We start from the raw sequence: 19296 nt of genomic DNA, 5'->3' as shown, positions 1-19296 counted from the left end.
AAATTTCGTAGTATTTGCCAGTCATAAAAATAATTTTCTTATACAATATTAATACTAAATATAATTTCGAAGCAAAATGCTCTTAAGAATTTTTTTTCGAAATATTTCGATTTGTTTTTTCAACCAAAATATCTAGTAGTAAAAATACGCCCTTTTAATAAATTACTCACAAATACCAAACGCAAAAAACATAACACGTTTAAAATTTAATTGCAAATAAAAAAAACTTTAAAATATAATTGCATCGTAGAGAAAATAACAATAAAAAGTTTTAACATATTTCAATAATTCTTTAAATTTTGAATTTTTATTTAATTTTTTTTCTTTAAATAATTTGTTAAAGAATGTATTTCAAAATGCTCACGAAAAAATTATCCTTCAAAATGCAGATGTTTTCAAGTTATTTTGAATTTTCTTTCGACATAATATGTTACTTCGTGAAATTACGACCTTTTCAAAAGTTTTTTACGTTTGTTCATCAAAACCAATATGTTTTTCAAAATAAACATGAAATTTCCCGTTGTGCTCAGTTCCTAGATTAAGGATGATTTGTCTACGATTGTCTTGATATTCCTGCTTCAATGAAAATGCAGAACTGTAACGTGACAGATTCTGGTTGTAACGTGACAGATCATTGAGAATACTCCATAAAATAGAACACAAAGTTTTTCTTCAGGAAAACTATATTTCAAACTCTTCTTTGCTTTCTAAGCTTCAACTTAAAACTGTTTTCATGCAAATTTGGGGGCCAACGGAACAGACTTTTTCTATTTAGTCGGTCAACCTCCAAACTAACTGCGAAAATTGTGTAACGTGACAGACGTATCAAAATGACAATAAAGTGAAAGCGGTTCATGATAGAAAAAACTTTCTGTAGAAAAAATGAGCGGTTTAGTGACTTTAATAATGTGCATTTGTGATAGAATATGGTTTTATTGTTTTTGCTGACTTATCTTATGAAATATGCGTAAAAATGTAACGTGACAGACAGAAGCCTTGACCATATGTAGGTCACTGTCAAACTCCATATGATGGTATAGGGTTGTCAGAGGGCTGTTTCATAGTGCAACAACACAGTAGTATTTTAGTTTTGTCGAATTTGTATGTTCAGATCAATTATACAAAAGCATTTGCTCAATTTCATAGACGTAGTTAGAACATTAAAGGGTCGATGAAGCAGGAATAGGGGGGAGGAGGTAATACACATAGAATTAGAGTTTCGTATAAAATATTACCTAGTTGTTGTATGTTCAGGTGAATTATTCTAAAACGTATGATATTTTGATTTGATTGGATGATCTTTTTGAAATTGTTCGATCAACTGAAACAAATAGTGTTGTTAGATTGAGATTCTGGTAAATTTCTTGGTGAAATCGGAAATCTCTCGCCGAGGAGACAGGTTTTGATGCAATTCTTCTTTCCTATTGGTTCTCAAACGTGAAACTTATCCGTTCGACGCGCCAACTAGATTTCATTATTGGTACCAGTCAAATGATGAAAGTATTTTCTTGTATTGATTATGTAGGATGGTTGTTCTAATTTAATTGTTTTAAGATAAACATTACATAGGTTCACAAAAAGTTTATTTACAGGTGATAAGAAAACACTCGTTCTTTCGATTGACACCAAAACATTTAGTCGAACTCGATATTTTATTGCGAATTATTGAGACCCGGAATTATTTTAGTATTGTTGAGGTTAACTTGGTTGTTTTAGATACGGAAAATGTTTACCTAGAAATTGGATTTATCAGTGGATAAACTAGACTGTCAACAATTGCACTCTTTAATCCAGTGATTTTCGCCCACTTTCGTGTTTTCTATCGAAATATCAATTTCTTAATTTCATTTTAATATAAACTGAACCCGGAAGAACGAATTCTTATTGATGTAAGAAGAATTTACCTTCTAGATATTTTTCATATTATTATTATTCATCAATATTACTTTTCTTTAGAAGAAGTAACATTTAATTAAAATATTGATTGAGTTTATAAAATTCCAAATTTTCAATGTGTTTTGACAGGTGAAAATAAAAATATCATCATTGCACTCTCGTGCCGTCTGGCGGTCGACATCAAGCGTTAGATCGCGAATTACGCATATGGGATCGAGCAAATGTGTTCACCTGAACAGTCCGAACCTGTTTACATGTATAATACAACCACCCCCTACATACTCAACCGTCAACCCTTTTCGTCTTCTAACTACGTCTATAAAATTGAGTTTATGCTTTTGAATCATTTATCCGAACATAACACTTCGTTAAAGCAAAAAACTTTGAAGTTTTTTCAGTTTCAAGTCTGGCTATCAATGATACACCAGCAGTGTCGTTAAAATAAATGATTGCTATTTAATTTGAACAGCTACAGCTTTGTTCAGAGACATTTTAGCACAATGCTTAATTCGGCAAAGTTATTGGGCAAAACCTGAACCTCTGATTAATTAGATGCATACTGCAGTAAAAACTATGGTCTCTAGAATTAAAAATATTAAAAAATCGTTTTTTTTCATATTGTATAGACAGACCTCCTCGTGTCGGCAACGCTGCCGATCGCAGTCACGCTGCTGAACGCGGCGCAGCACCGGTTGGCGACACTGACATGCGAGAAACGTCAGAACAGAAATTATAAGAACGAACGGAAGCTGTCTGCTCACATTTATCTCGGCTACGGCTAAACCAGTATCAGTTCCTAATTCGAGAAACGAGTAAGTGCAGTATAGATTTGGATTAAGTGCAGAAATTGGTAAATTGCCCGCAAATCAGATCAGCTTTATTAGGAATAACTATAATTAAATCTATCTTGCTAGGATTTACTCTAGATCAGATCTATCACGTGTGGGACAGATCGACCCATTCCTTCCACAAAATTCGAGTTTGCTGTCGAGAGTTGGTGTAACCTAACCCCACACATATAAATTCCTTTGCAAATTTCAAACGTAATTCACTACCTTGGGTCATAACTAATTGACTCCAAATTGTGCTGAAAACACGATACCCTAGTATACACACACACATTTCTACTGGAACACTTTCTAGTTGAATAGAGAGGTGCGTGCCCCCTCACGCCTCCCACTGGAGCCGCCAGTGCTGATAAAATTCCAAACCCCAGCCCCGCCTACTTACGTGCTTATTGTAGTTAACCCGATCACTCGAATCCGACCCGCACGATATGCTCTCGGCAACGGATGTCGTGGAAACCTTGTTGTTGAGTTGATTCGTCGGACTCGTTAGGGCCGGGTAGCGTTTCGAGCAAACCTGCGCCTGAATGTGCTCACAGATGCGCCGGAAGCGTCGAATATTACCGGATATCAGCGTGAACGTGATGGCGAACAGCATATCGTTCACATCGCCCTGCTTGCAGATCGTGTTGATGTCAACCTGTATCCGAACGTGCCGCTGGAACATCGTCGGACCTGTTCCGTTCCGTTTATATTCCACCCGGAACGACATCGGCGAGAGGACGCTGTGCGACAGTTCGGTCATCTGTGGGTTGGAAGAGGTAATACAGGACTCTAACAAAGTGAACTGCTATAGTTTTGAGGGGCTTACCGACAAAAAAGCGTGAATGAGATGAGCTTTCACCGTCGCTAGAGGCTTTCCCTTGACCAATACGGTGAAGGTTTCGTCCTTTTCCGTCGTCATTAGATTTCCGAACCAAGACTTTTTCGTCAACTCAGGCGACGATTCCGGAGTAAGGTGCACTTCTTCGGTTGAAACTAAAACGGCGAAATTATATATCAACAATTCAGGGGTTAATCCAATAGTGCAATTCTTACTTTGCAATTTCCTTCGATGGAATTTAGGACTGCCTAGAAAACTGTTTTTGATATTTGTCAGCCTTGTTTTCCATAGTTGACTACCGGTCGTGACGCCCGCCAGCTGTGGACCACCGAGGATCGGAGATCCAGGGATAGCGTTGATAGAGGATGTCACTGAAAAAAAAAAACAAATTCAATCACTTTAATCGGTCAATGGTAAGAGCAATAAAAAAATTTACTGTTGTTGGAATCAGTTTCCGAGAAAAGCCCTACGGTGATAGCCGGTCCTGAGTTAGCCCGATGGTGAACCGGCGAAGAAGGATCGATTAGCTGTGACTTGCGATCTCGGCTGGCATAGTTGGCATGTCTATTCACTACGGAATTGGGCGAGGATGGAGGATGTAGTTGAGCTAAATAAAGAAAATAATTCAATTAACATAATCTATCAATTCTTTTCTGAATCCATACAAAGTGGTTGACTCGAGTTGATGGGCACACCACGGGTCGGACTTTGATATGAGCTCCGTGACAGCGGAACGGATGATGGTGAGCGTCTGGTGCTACTGTGGCTGCGGCCATTGTTGAACGTTTGCCTTCGCGAAGTCAGCGGAGAACCTTCACTAATCTGGCCATACGAAAGACTACTACTACCGTTGATCCGGATGGTGTCGAGCCGTTTCCTCGGAGGATCTGCTATTTCGATAATATCGTTCCGAGGTCTGAGCACATCTTCATCGTCTTCTACCGCGGGTCGTCGTCGTTTCCGATCCAGTAGTAGGAAATAGATAACCTTCTCCGTGTTGTGACTGTGAAGTTAGAAATGGGTGTCAATAGAAATGTAAACTTGATTTGGAGGTCTAAGAACACATACTTTGGACTAAGAAGTTCCTGTATCAGTTTTTCTTTTTCCTTGAAACAACCTAGTGAACATATTGCATTCAGGACGTCCGTATCAACAGCGGTAGCGTTCGGAATCACGTGCGTTTGGACGACCTCCATCATGGGCAGCTCAAGTTCCAGTTCCCCTTTACCGCCAGCGGTTACCCAGGGGTGTTTATTGATTTCTGACAGCTAGGAGTTGAAGAAATGAAGTTTTGTTAGTGGTTATTCTAGTTTGTATTCGTTCGTAAGTGGATAGTAATTTGAGTTATTCGGGGATTTCTGCTTTATAATCGAGTAAGTATCACCTCATCATAGTTGAGAAGAGCAGAGTTTAATATCAGTGCAGCGTATAATCCCGGACAATATGATGCAATACCCCAGCATTATAACATCCCAATATCAGTGGGCATTATGAGATCTCGGACATTATAACGCCTTTGTGACACAATAATTATTTCCGGTCTTTTGACGTATGATTGCTTCCGGATGTTATGTCACGGCTCATTGGTATGGTACATCATTATGCCGGTTTTGCGTGACTCCGAAACTGAGTCAGGTTGCAACCCTAAACGCTATCAGTTCATACATTTTGACACCAGTTGAGGTTGCTGCCTGACTCAGCTTAGTTTCAAGCAAAAACAACATTAGTAGAGTAGAGTGGGTTCAAGTAGGTCAGTTTTTTTGCGAGCTCGTGCAATAACAGTTTTGCACTGATTTTGACAAACAAGTACTCGTTGGAAAGGTTATACATCATTTTGGCATACAACGTTTTGGCAATAATTATTTTTTGCATGACTCAATATTTTCAAGCTAAATCCAATAAGGCGAAGGTACTTTTTTCGATATTGTTAAAATGTGGGGGTACGATAGATCGAGGGTTCAACGCTTTTTGAAGGGTATGAATACTGCAAATAATTTAAAAATTAATAACACAAACAATAAATGCAATTTAAAAGATTTAAAAAACATGTTTTTCAGCAGCTGCGTCTGGTTTTGTACTTGCAAATGACTTCTTCGATGTCTTCGTCATCGCCAGAGTGTGGAATTGAAGTTGAGCATTCCGGCTATCGTGGTTGCTTAGCTGTGCGACGATCGCGTTTGCGCTTCGGAGCCTTTTTTTGGATTCCGTTACTATTTTATCAGCCCCCGATTTTATCTACCACCGATTTCATCAGCTTTTTGACCCGATTTTTCCAGCTTCATATGAAAATTGATAGTTGGTAGTTTGATGGGTTCTAGCAGACAAACCAAGCTGAATTCGAGTAAATCCTTTCTTGGGCATATTTTGCTTAACTTAGAACTCCGAAATATGCAAAAAAACTAGAGACTAGATCTAGGGACTAAGGTAGAATATTTTAAGAGCTTCAGTTTCTTGAAAAGAAAGAAAAATATATGTCCCGATTTTATCAATGTCCCCGTTTTATCAACCTTAAATTCACCAAGGAGCTGATAAAAACGAATCTTCACTGTATTGTTAACTCATGACTGATGACGAGCACTTTTTTTTCACACGAGCACGCAATGTTTCAAACGGAATGGTTTAGAAGCTGATCGAATACTGGCGCCATCTTGTACAGAGGCAACTGCGTTCTTTATGTCCGCTTCACTTCGTTTTGGCGTTAAAAAAATCAAATTTACATTACAGTAGTGTCCTATCCCAAACGTGCCTATCGTGCCCCCAAGCGCATGTTTCATGTTGATGTCTGTATTGTTTTCAAAAATTAAAATATCAAAAAACCAACACAATACTTGTGTTCAGCATTAATTTTTACATTGATTAAATGTACTGTACTGAGGACGAAAGACAATGCGTTTTCACAGAACAACACGCGATAACTTAAACGAATTAATAATTAATACAGTTGATCCACGGTAACAGCTAAAATGAAAGTCGTCAACGATGTTCTCTACCGTGTATCTAATTCATGCAACATGAGAGACCTCTGCAATATCATAGCAAAGATGCTGCCCTATACCTATTTGACCCCATTCTACTCTAATGTTACTGGCTTGAATCTCCAGAATACAACGAGTAAACTGATGATGAGAAATCTTTCGTTTGGTTTCCTTTCGTTTTTGCTTCTATACATAGTTTGGTCTCGTTTGTCGTTTCGTTCGAACTCGCCTTTCAATATGTCCACTTTGTTAGCAAGTGATTTTTGGTTCAAGCCAAGGTTCTATTTAAGGATAAACAAAAGATAATGTCTGTGTTTACCTTTTTGTCTTTTTCATATTATTTATTTGTCAGTGTCATTCCAATCGACCACGAGACCTGCCAAAAGCACAATCCGAAGAAAATCGTTTCGAATCCTTCTGGAAAGAGAGCTATTGACAGATCTCGTGGTCGATTGAAATGATCCTGACAAATATATGCGTTGCGTTGCGTTGCGTAAGCACGGTATACTTCGTAGATTACAGACTAATGACTCTCATTTCCAGCCAGACTACTTGAAGAGCATTGTTTGGGAATAACAATTGATCCAGTCCAAGCGAGAGTTTCGCCTGAGAGCCACCATTGCGGGCCACGACCATCTTTACCGTAACTTGGGATGAGAAAGGAAGTGTTGATGTGGTACTTACTTAACGGAAGGCCCCGACTCAGTGACACCCCCATAAGTACCACGGATTGGGTAGTGGGTGGGTTGTTAGTCAGGATTCGCTTCAAGCAAGCGATGTGACTGAGACTATATTTTCGTGCATGTTTGAATAGTTTATTGACTGTAGGATACGTAAATCTTCAAGGCGTTTAAACTCTGGCTAATCGTTTATTGAGATTGTTTAATCGAAAACAGCTTGAACTCCGGACAGCCGGCTGTCGGGAGTATTGTCGACAATGTAAAATGGACCGTAAACAATGAGTTTAAAAGTGGTATGGTGGAACATTCAAAAATTATGTCACGCAAAGATTACCCAATACTAACTAACTCTCTGTCATATTACCACGTTATTGTTCCCCTTGGTCTAATACGAATCAAATCATTCTAGTTTTTCCTTCATTTTGTAGTAGCACTTTTATGCCGCTACTAGCAAAAGTGTTCATGTTCTTTGGAATTTAATATATACATGGCGCAATCGTGCGTAAAACGGCCGATTGCGTCAAAGCACATGACGTGCTCCCCTACCATTTATGTCACAATTATTCATATCTCTTCCTCCTAATAGCGTGGCAGAATTTATAAATGGTCCTTATTGGCATAATCACAAGCATATTGAGATCCTGTAACTTGAAATTTTCCACCTCGTTCGAGTTAAACGTTCCGATATTACAATGAAGACGCGAAACAGAAAAAATACAAATGCTGCGTTCCTAAACGATATTAACAGCATGCACGAATCAAACACCCCCCCCCCCCCCCCGTTTCCAAATAGTACGGACTTATTTTTAGCTCAGTATAATTGACTGATGAGTTAATGGACCAAAAGTAAAGCATTAAATATGACCATAAAACATTTGTTCCTCGTGCTGAAATGATTGCCGCAAATTGGTAATTGGATTTGAATTGATCTTGCGAATTGTCAATTCTCCACCCTCATGCATAATTCAAAAGTCATTCACTCAGACAAGACCATGCGTATTTCCCACCCGCATTTAAGACCCAGTGTATTCGTTTCCTAGTTGGTCAAATAAACACTAAACAAACAAATAAATTAGTTTGTGCAGTCGAAAGAAATGTCAACTCGATTGGCATCAACCGGTGGATACGTGTTCCCTTACAGTGCCATCAAATGAAAGTACATTTAAAATTACATACGACAAAATATGTGAATATAACGAAATGAAGATTGCTTAATTATTTGCATTTAAAAAAGACCGAAAAAAATGAGTTGCATAACCAAGATGGTTCAGTTTCAAAGATAGCACTGCTGATGAATCACTGTATAAAAATTGGTGATAAGGGACGCGGACGAAGATAGCTGACCACCGCCTGAAATGACCCTGACTAATATATGGTAAACAACCATAAATCGTTCGCAACACTTTCCCCACACTACACCCCACCATAAATCGTTCGCAACACTTTCCGCTTGAGAGCACTAAGGGTATAGTCCATGACATAAATTACACTTCCTACCATTCAGAACAAACGCTGTATGTGGAGTAAAATTACATGATTTACGAAATTAAACGTCATGTAAAATTAAAAACAAGCGTAAAACTAAATCATTTTTGATGCTCGTATATGTCAGGGTCAGGAGACGTAAATTTACACTATTTTTTCTAGGTGTGCAGTCAGCCCAAATACACGAACTAATGGAGCTCTCGATCGTCGCCATCTATCGATATTCTCGGAGGGCGGCATAATGTTTCTTCCTTAGAACTCCTTGTTCTTATGTATTTTATCTTGAACACATTTATATCGAGTCCCATGCGCTTCAATCGTCAACCTTCATTTGAATATATGTAACCAACAACTTCTCAAAGCTACGTGCTACACTATCTACGTCATCGGTGCAATCAAAAAACTGAACAGACATCCGGATAATCGTGCCGCTCGTGTCAAACCGCGCTCTTCTAATCACATCTTCCAAAGCAGACAAGAGCGACCTTACCCTTTGCAAGATTCAAAAGGTTTCCGTTAGTATTCCTTATACTCGGACGTAGCACACCACTCGATCCATTGTTGCTTTGATCAATCGTGCCAGTTTGTCTAGGAAACGGGTTGCCACACCCACATGATATAATGCCGACTGCTGGGAAAGCATCTTAAACGACTGACATCTCCTCAGACTCAATCATTTAACATCATCGATAGTTCGTGTGGCTGACTAAGAATTACTCGGCCATAACCGATATCACTAAGATCCGGCAAAAAAATCTTAGAGTATTTTTTATCAAACTTAAACTGGCAAACCAGATTGCTCGCTGGGAGCTTCTTAAGAAGAAGTATCGTATCTATCCACCCGCCATGTAAGTAGAGATTGATGGGGTAATTACCGAAATGGGATTTACTTGTGAAAATCTGGGGCTGGATTCTTCACAAACCCTTGAGTCAGTTGTCTTCACGAAAATAACCGAGGCGGTGATCGTTAAAAGGTTAATATACACGTCAATTTTAGTAACCAATCACATCTGATAGTAGCAATGGCTTCCAGAACTAAACTTAGTTTTTAACAATATGAAGTTATTTAGGAAACTCCATAAGGGTATTTTCAAGCACATAGATATTCAATATTAGCGCAAAATACGCAGAATGAGGCATGTATATCTTTAAATTACATCAAATTCCCAGTTAAATTCATGATAAGTGAACCATGGGAGGCCATCTCCTAAAATTGTAAGTCGTATAAGGATAAATCGTTGATATAACATTGAATTTCTCAGTTGCGTTTTCTTATGTGCAACGAAATTTCTGCACATAAAGCTTAAATATCCAGTTTAGCATAAACATTATTTTTTTTCCAATGAACTTAAAACTACTCCAATGAGATATCGCCATTTGAAGTTTGAAGGTATAAAAAATTCGTGAAAAGTGAATTGAAGAGAAATTCTCGACATCACTTGCTTCATCGACATGTTTTTTATTTCGATTATAGAGGTTTTAACCTTAAGGTCATTCGCCTCTTCGGGTTAGAAAAATCTCGTATGAAAAATTTCTAACCCTATGTGCGGGGTCGGGACATCGACATGTTGAAAATTGGGTTTTCATCCGATTATCGTAAATATTTCAAATTGTTTTTACTCAAACATTTTATAAATATCGACATTTTAATTTTTCATGATTCAGTGAATTCTTCCAAATCTACTCCTAAGTGAAATGCGTTATCTCCCGTTGTATTTATGTCAGTTTTTTTTTTGTTTAGTTTGTTGTTAGGTAGGCTTTAAGTAAGTATTTTGCCTTTCTCATATAGAAAGGTTTTTACAAAAAAATCAGCGTTAAAGCTTTTTTTAGTGATGATTATATTTCAATCTGAAATAGGTGAAACATGCCTTTGCACTAGGCTAAACCCATCAAAAATATATCATTTTGTTCTTCATTCTATTAAGGACCAAGTACATCAAATGTTAAAACCTGTTGCACTTAGAATTCGGACATATTATTACTTCTGTAGCAGCACCTCTAGTGGCTGGATTTGGAAAGTTCTTACAGGGATTTACTTGAAAAATACAGGTATTTCAGCGGTGAAAGTTTCGTCTTGATACAATCAGTAAAAATTTGCCCAGAAACTGATGATCTGGCAAGTAATTTGCAGCTGCGGACTCAAAACCAAGCTTTTTAACCCCAACAAATCGGTGGACTCGAAACTGTATAAGCAAGAGTGCCTGGAAAAGGGCAATGAAATTTTGGCTAGATTTGACTAGCTTCCACTTCAGTCGGGAGGGCTAAAGTGGTACCGTGTCAATTAAGTGGATTTTTCCCACAAGGATATTAATTAACCAACAGCCCGCAGTTCCGCCTTATCGATATGTATTGGGCAATTATCAAGTGGAAGATAAAGAAAACGGGAAAGATGACTCAGTACGCTGCACAAATAGCTTGAAAGTAAAATTAAAATTCTGTCGGGGCTCCAGAACAACTTTCTATTTTAAAGTTTTTTTGTTTGAAAACTTAGGTTTTTCAATGAAACTGATTCATATTTTTGCCCCTAGATAGTACTTTAGACATTCCAATATTAACAAAAGCGAGAATCTGATGGACAATTTCATTGTGTACAACATTGTAGAAAACTACATCTCAATCTAAAATCGCCAGAGAAAGTTATTAAATTTTTATCAAAGTTTCTAGATTCGCACGGGGCCTATTGGTTAAGAAGCTTTATTCCAAAAACATTTTTATTTGTAAAAAAATGGATTGTCTTATTTTAAATATGTGCTCAGAAGAACCTGAATGCTAGGAAAGTCCCACCTTTAAGCGTAAAAACCATAATTCCAGATTCCACCGTTTTATGGGCACCAATGATATTTTAGGAGCATGGAGATAGAGAGAAGAGTAGATAAAATTTGAACGAAATTAAGACTCTTTTGAAAGATGCTGGGTAATGCAGCAAAATGAAATATCCTGTTAATGTCTCCAGATTCTGAACTGAACTGGCAACTCTGTCTTCTTGATATGTTTCTTCTTAAAGAAAATTATGAAACATGATTTTGTTCTTTTTTCTAAGATTATGCGAAGTGTGTTCGATTTGGAAATAAAATTTGAGGACAAGCCAAACTCTGCATCTATAAATTCTGATGAAATGAATCTACCCCAAAAGATAACTAACATGGATCCAAAACTCGAAGAGCTTTTTTTTCTTTTTCAATCATCTTTCTTTCAATGTTGATAAAGACAAGCAGGATTCTCAACTCAAAATTGCAATTAAATCTTTCGTTTATTACAATGACTCGAACTGTCTACTTTAGTTCATTCAAATATAAAGCTTTGAATTTAAGCCAATTGTATTTTACCAGGCAGGATAGGATCAGGAAGAAGGGTCATTCTAGTTTACATTAGCTATCCCCTGAACTCGAAAATATAAGAGTAGGTTTATTATCCAGAAGATAACAAAGTAGTAACTTTAAAATACATATCAACCATCATCGAAGCAACAGTCTGTTACATGAAACTGATAAAGATTTGTTTTAATCGACGTGTTCGGTTTCGGATCTAACAAACCCACTCAAATATATGCTTATGCAAGTTTTAATTGCGTAAACGCAATCCAACACTCACCGAAAGCCGCTTATCCGGATTCACCTCGATCATACCCTTGAGCAGGCTCTGGCAGTCCGGTGGCACAAAGTGCGGGATATGAAACACGCCCCGTTTCACCTTCTCGAGCAGCTGCCGCAGGTTGTCGTCGTCGAAGGGTAACGCCCCGACCAGCAACGCGTACAGAATTACCCCACAGGACCACACATCCGCCCGCCGACCGTCATATTTCTCGCCCTACAAATGGTTCCGGTTATTCATTTATTATACGAATGCCGCAAATGAGCAAGCAAATACAAAGCAAACTCACCCGAATCACTTCCGGGCAGGCATAGTGCGGTGAGCCACAGGATGTTTCCAGCATCGATCCGGCCGGCTGCAGCGAGGCCATCCCAAAGTCCGCAATTTTAATATTGTTCTTGTCGTCCAGCAGCAGGTTCTCCGGTTTCAGATCGCGATGGCTGAAATGTTAGGAAGAAGCAAAGGAAAATGCTATAATCAACCCGGATATCCGATCTGGTCTGTTAGGATTAGAAAATTGAATTTTCATCGAGTTGGATTTATATTTCAATTGATCTCTAATTTCTCTCTCTCAACGACTTGGTTCGATTCAGTGGAATTGAGTTTACTGTCGTTTGCCGTTTCGTGTTATTTTTTGGAACTCGTTCAACATTTACGATGATAAACTGTAATTGGATTTAATCGCCTTCGTAATGTGCATCTCCAAACAGCTACCAGGCACGAAAGCGGTGCGATGTTCGACAAGGCGTGAATATTGACAGCTGGTTTTTGTTTTCAACTACGCTCGTTGGAAATGTTAATTGGAAATTCGTTGGAACATTGATTTCATTCATATCGACAAAATTGCTACATGATATTCGACGAAGTAAACTCAACATGCAAAACATCGTTATGAATGGAGTTAACCCAGTTTTGTTTTTGGCAGTCATTCAATAGATATTGTAGAGAGATATCATTTCAAGGCTTACTACATGAAAGATTGTTCATTCAATCGGTTTCTTTATACGGCACGATGCATTTGTTTGGAGGCGAATGCGATTGTTTCTGATATAGCGGTCGCGTAGCTCTTCCAATCTATGCTTCGTGTGAGACCACAGAAGGCTATGATTATTTCCAGTCATAGACCGATAGTAATTGAAATGACGATAGACTGGTGGAGACCAGGGATTACCTTCCACATGCAAACCAACTGTAGCGATATCGTGCATAGCAATAAATACAACACTAGTGGTATACGGATCCATGTCGTTTTCCCCATTCAAATGATAGTGTGGTCCTATTAGTGAGAGTGCCTCACTATTTCATTAATTACTCGGCCTACAATCGACGGAATTCGTATAAATTGGCATCGACAGCTTTGCTTGATTCTCAATAACAAATATAATAACATTATATTAATTGAAAATGGCGAAATGCTCATGTTTGAGCACAACGATAACTCCAATCGAGTGCCCCAATTATTGCGCTAACATTTGAACCAATGTGGTTAAAATGGGTACGATGATAGTATAAACGGGGCCTCAAAATAGCCTCATGACGCTATATTAAAGTTGTCGCAAATATTTTGAATTAAAGTTTGTAGATCTGCTACTATCGTGGAGACAACTCCATGCCGTATCGTGGAAGTGGAAGTCTCCTAGAACTAGTGAGAGTAGATGTTCCGTGATATAAGGAGGTGTCCCGTGCCCTATCGAGCCTCTAGGTGAAATGAATATAAAAGCAATGGCTTGAATTTGAAGCGATAAGTAAATGATCCATAAGAAAGTTGAAACATCTCAAATAGTTTAGAAATTTTATATAATCGATATTAGGATGGATATTTCTGTTTTTCCACGGTAGTGCTGGAGTTGGTGATCACGTTTAATGACTTATTGATCCAAGGATATGCTTACTGCAAGGAGGGTTTATTCAAATATCAAATGCTTCGAAAACGATCTTACTGTAGAGGGAAATGTTAACAGAAGACTTTGAAGGAGATCATAGCTTTCAACAGTTGTTAAAATTTGTAATAATCCGTTTATTTATTATTCATTTGTCTCATTTGTGTAATATACTTTTTCGACACACTTACACATTTTTCAGACGCCATTACATTTTTACCAAGACGATTTGATGTTAGAGATACACACACACACACACACTTAACAACAAAACGAAATAGCCTCTGTAAGTCTACCACACAGTAAACTCTCCCTAACGCAAAATGAAACTAAAACCGAAAATTATATAAAAAATGCAATTAATTTTAGATTTCTTGAAAAAGGTGGAATAAACCACCGATACGTCGGAGTTGAAGCGATACATGTATTTCAGAGGTAGCAAGATATCAAGAACTGAAATTTCAGTGCTTAGTTCTCAGCCGCGTTGGGAATTTGAGTAAACGCTATTGAGTATGAAATTCAAATCCATTCGAAAATTTGTTTTTCGAATTTTTTGACTCAGCACAACATGTATAATCCCTTTAGGAAAATTCAGTTTTCCCTACGCAATGCATTCATTGAAGAATTTATATATGTTATAAACGGAGCATTAGCAATAATTCGTTTGTATTTCTATTTCCGCTTTTCCATTAAATTGGTTTAACTTTTGAGATTTCTTGCACTGATATTGTCCTATGCTAATTTGAGCGATTCACTATCCCATGTAGTATGTGTTATCAAATACCTGTTGTAATCCACCTAGAGGTGCAATTGTGCCTTTCTCATTTTTCCAAACTATGATTTAATAGCTGGTTCGTACAATATAACATTATGGAAATGTCTTTCATTCTTATTACACTTGGTAAGTATATATAAGAACACCTTTTTGCCTTCATCGCGGTATCGGTTTGAATCGGAGTTTTCTATGTGATCGCACTCCACAACCCGTAACTCCGGAGCCGGAAGTCGGATGGAGATGGAATTCAATATCAGTTTCCGGGGACGCAACACCTTTCATTTGAGACTAAGTTGATCAAATCGGTCTAGCCATTTTCGAGAAACCAATATAACCGTTATTCTGGATTTGGATGCTTCCGGATCCGTCGATGGTGGCCAGTGTGGCCACAGAGACTTTGAATGACTGTTGGTGACCTAGATCTACAAATTCAACAGTTGTGTTTACATTTTGGAAAAAATTTCACTTTTTTACATTCATCGTAGAATTCGTTAGAATTGGGATTTGCTGCGTGATCGTACGTATCACCCTGTAATTCAGGAACCAGAATTCGGATCCACACAAAATTCAACAGCAGCTGATGGACCTTTCATTTAAAATCAAGTTTGTCAAAATCGGTTCAGAAAATTCCGAGAAACCGATGTGGACAAATCAATAAATTTTGTTTTGTAACCATACTCATCAACTCGTAATCCGGAACAAGATGTCGGTTGAAAACTGAAATTCAATAGCAACCTATGGGAATATTATACCTTTCATTTGAATCTTAGTTTGTAAAAATCGGTTCAGCCATCTCCGAGAAACCGATGTGGACATTTTGTTAACAAATCCGCACATACACACACATACATACATACATACATACATACATACATACACACATACATACATACATACATACAGTAGGATATAAGTTCCAGTGTTACGAAATTTCAAAATCATTTACATATTTCTGCTTACATTTACCGAAACCGACATTCAGATTCAACGCATCCCTCATTCATGCACTTTCCAATTGACTGAAATTTCATGCAGAATCGAATGCTTGAGTGCAGAGGAAATATAAATTCATTCACCAACCAAAGCATTCATTTGTTATTATGTCGACAATTTGAAGGCAGAAGTTAGTATCTTCTACAATTTCGAGCATTATTGAACTGCGTAATCTATATTTGGTGCACTTTTGATCAATAATCCCTCTCAGAGCTAGCATAGAAATAAAATTCACTTTGCTTCTGAAACCGAACATGTCCGTACCTGAAAGCGCTGCGTAGGGAGAACGAATGACGATGGAAACGAACCAAAAATTTCATTCATCGCTGCGGGCATGAATTGAATTTTGTTTTCTTTCAAGTTCATGCAGCGATGTCAATTTTTTTAAGCTCTGATAAGTTCAATACTAAACGTTTCCCACACCGAAGTACAAAAACAGTAATGGAACAAAGATAACTTCTTAATTTTGAGTTTAAATAACAGTGTAGATAAAACGGGAAGCTTGCGCAGCGACCGGGAATTGTAGGATATAAGTTTTGTTCGGAAAGATTCTTACACCTTAGATCGGAAAAAATAATAAAACTCTTTAGTTAATGCATTCAAATAACAGTGTAAATAATGCGATGTTTGTACAACGACCGGAAACAAGGAAAAAAAAGCAAATAAAAAAAAGAGAGACAGAAAAGCACGAACGGATGAGAGCTTCGTTAGCCTACATCTACCCACACTACTTTTACAGTAAATGGCAAGTTACGGCGGATAGCCTAGCACAACGTTTCAATAGTCTACCGATCGCCAGCATCTAGTTTAACCTGGCTGTCCGCCATTTCGTTTACTGGGTATAGACTGCGAGAGCAACGAAGAGTGAATGAGAGCAATTCTGGTAAAGAGAAAGTGAGAGAGTTCCCCTCGCCATTTGGGCTGACGCAATCGCGAGCGTGTTTGCACAGGCATTCAGTATTCGATCTTTGAACCGTTAACACGTATGGTCTTGCGGTGCGAATAAAAAAAAAACAAAATGGAGGCCAAAAAATACGACACATACATACATACACGGCAGTAGAGTAACCAACACAAGAGGGTGTATCCTGCAGGAAGCTCTAGCGAAGTTAGACATACGATTGTGCAATGAAGGCTCTGTTAGCACATTTCGGAGAGACGGGAGGAAGTCTATCATCGACGTCACATTCTGTAGTCCTTCATTGACGGCGAACATGAATTGGAGAGTGTGCGAAACGTATACGTATAGTGACCACCAGGATGTTCGCTACCGTATCGGTCAACGGAACCCCGCGACAGTACAGAGAAGGGTGACCGGCGAACGAAAGTGGAAGACGAAAGCCTTCAACAAAGACCTCTTTGTTGAGGCACTTCGGCCGAACGGCGGGACCGAGAACGTGGATGCGGCTGACTTAACAAGAAGGATTGTGGCGGCTTGTGACGCCACAATGCCGCGAAAACTGGAACCACGCAGCAAACGGCGTCCAGCTTACTGGTGGTTCCTGCCTGGAGTGCTGCGCTGAAAACCAAGCGGAACCGTGAAAAGCTAAACAGGACATTCCGACTGATAGCCGTACGAGTCGCGAGTGCCTACAGAACAATATCGTCGGAGGCAGTATGCGTTATCGCCGGGATGATCCCCATCTGCATTACCCTGGCGGAGGACGTGGAATGCTATCAGCGGAGAAATGCACGTAACGCTAGGAGACTGGTTCGAGCGGACTCGTTGGCTAAATGGCAACAGGAGTGGGACAACGCGGAGAAAGGTAAGTGGACCTACAGACTCATCCCTAATGTATCGGCCTGGGTACATAGGAAGCATGGAGAGGTGAACTTCCATTTGACGCAGTTTTTGTCCGGACACGGATGCTTCCGGAAGTACTTGCATCGGTTTGGACATGCTTCGTCACCCCTTTGCCCGGAGTGTGCGACTGTGCAGGAGACACCGGAAGACGTGGTTTTCGAATGCCCTAGAAGTTCGTAGATGTATACCTGGTATGACAGTGGACAATATCGTCGAAGAGATGTGCCGTGACGAACATACCTGGGACGCTGTCAACAGAGTGGTCTCGAGCATACTCTCCGAGCTGCAGAGGAAGTGGCGAAGAGACCAGCAAGAAGCCGCAAATCGGGTCTCGAGAGAAATTCCGCCGCTCGGGAACCCTCCAACTGTGTAGACTAGGTCCACCGCCGGGGACTAGTTAAGTAGTACGTGACGTAGCACCGAGTTGGGTCGTCGGGGCGCCTGGGAACCGGACGTCAAGCTTCACCGGAATCGCTGAACCGACCTCGACATCCTACCGGGTAGCTCGTGAGTAGGCTAGATCCACCGCCGGGGATTAGACCGAGTAGACCGCGTCGCAGAGCTAGCAGTGGGTCGTTGGGGCGCTGGTGAACCGGAAGCAATGCCCCAACCGGAATCGCCGGATAGACCTCAGCACCTACTGTATGGCCCGTTGAGTAGGCTAGATCCACCGCCGGGGACTAGATCGAGTAGATCGGGACGAAGCGGAGAGCTAAATGGCTCACAAAAACGAACATCGGAATCAGGAGAAATCTACCGCTCGGTTGCAGGAGAATAGGCTAGATCCATTGTTGGGGACTAGACTGAGTAGCTCGCGAATAAGTGAGGGCGGGAGCTGAACGGCTCATCGGGAAAGTAGAGCGAAACGGAACGAGAGGAAGCCAAAGGGCTCATGAAATTGTGGTGCTAAAACAAAAGAAGAATCGGTACCGGGGGAGCCTCCTTCTCCGGGGAACTCTCCGTCGGCGTAAGCTAGATCCACCGCCGGGGACTAGACTGAGTAGACCGCGACGAAATACCACCAATCGCAGAACGTCGGGGCATCAGCGAACCAGACGCTCTGCTCAACCGGAATCGCCGAATTGACCTCGACATCTGGTTGGTTGGCTCGGTTTCGGGAGAACTTCTCTCGCCGGGGAATTCTCCGTCGGAGTAGGCTAGGTCCATCATCGGAGACTAGACCGAGTAGTTCGCGAACAAGTCTGGTGCTCAAAGAGTAAACGGCGTTGAATGGTGCGAGAAGGGAGTTGCGGTGCTAACCGGCACAAGCGAGCCGAAGGGCTCGGTGAATTAGACAGTCAGAAGTTTGCCGCTCAGACTGTACCCGTAGGGGAGGAGTACTAAGCCTCGACTCACAGCCAGCTTTCCGACTGCCATGCAGAACTTGCTAGTCTCTGTGGATGGTAGAGAATTGGTGGTGTGTAGAGGAGTGGGGCTGTAACCCTTCGAAAGAAACGAACTAGTATGTAGTTGAATTAGAGTGTGTGCTATACACATAAAAACCCCTCTCCGAAGTAATGCCGTAAGGTAGTGCCGGGGAGGAATCAGG

The 19296-nt window shown here is 39.9% G+C and overlaps 1 protein-coding gene across 1 annotated transcript in view; it reads right to left on the bottom strand.

The window, feature by feature from the left end:
* Positions 1 to 19296, bottom strand: part of LOC131694232 (serine/threonine-protein kinase BRSK2) — a 73220-nt gene that overhangs the window by 29508 nt on the left and 24416 nt on the right. The window contains exons 5-12 of the mRNA XM_058982757.1: positions 12585 to 12735; positions 12296 to 12511; positions 4633 to 4832; positions 4230 to 4567; positions 4001 to 4171; positions 3780 to 3935; positions 3553 to 3719; positions 3127 to 3486 (exon numbers count right to left, since the gene is read on the bottom strand). Coding sequence (XP_058838740.1) covers positions 3127 to 3486; positions 3553 to 3719; positions 3780 to 3935; positions 4001 to 4171; positions 4230 to 4567; positions 4633 to 4832; positions 12296 to 12511; positions 12585 to 12735 — 1759 coding nt within the window. The remainder of the gene's footprint in view (positions 1 to 3126; positions 3487 to 3552; positions 3720 to 3779; positions 3936 to 4000; positions 4172 to 4229; positions 4568 to 4632; positions 4833 to 12295; positions 12512 to 12584; positions 12736 to 19296) is intronic.

This window comes from Topomyia yanbarensis, chromosome 3 (genome assembly GCF_030247195.1).
Source record: "Topomyia yanbarensis strain Yona2022 chromosome 3, ASM3024719v1, whole genome shotgun sequence".
Classification (NCBI taxonomy): domain Eukaryota; kingdom Metazoa; phylum Arthropoda; class Insecta; order Diptera; family Culicidae; genus Topomyia; species Topomyia yanbarensis.
Note: the sequence above shows the minus strand (reverse complement) of the source record. Positions and strands in the feature narration are given on the sequence as shown.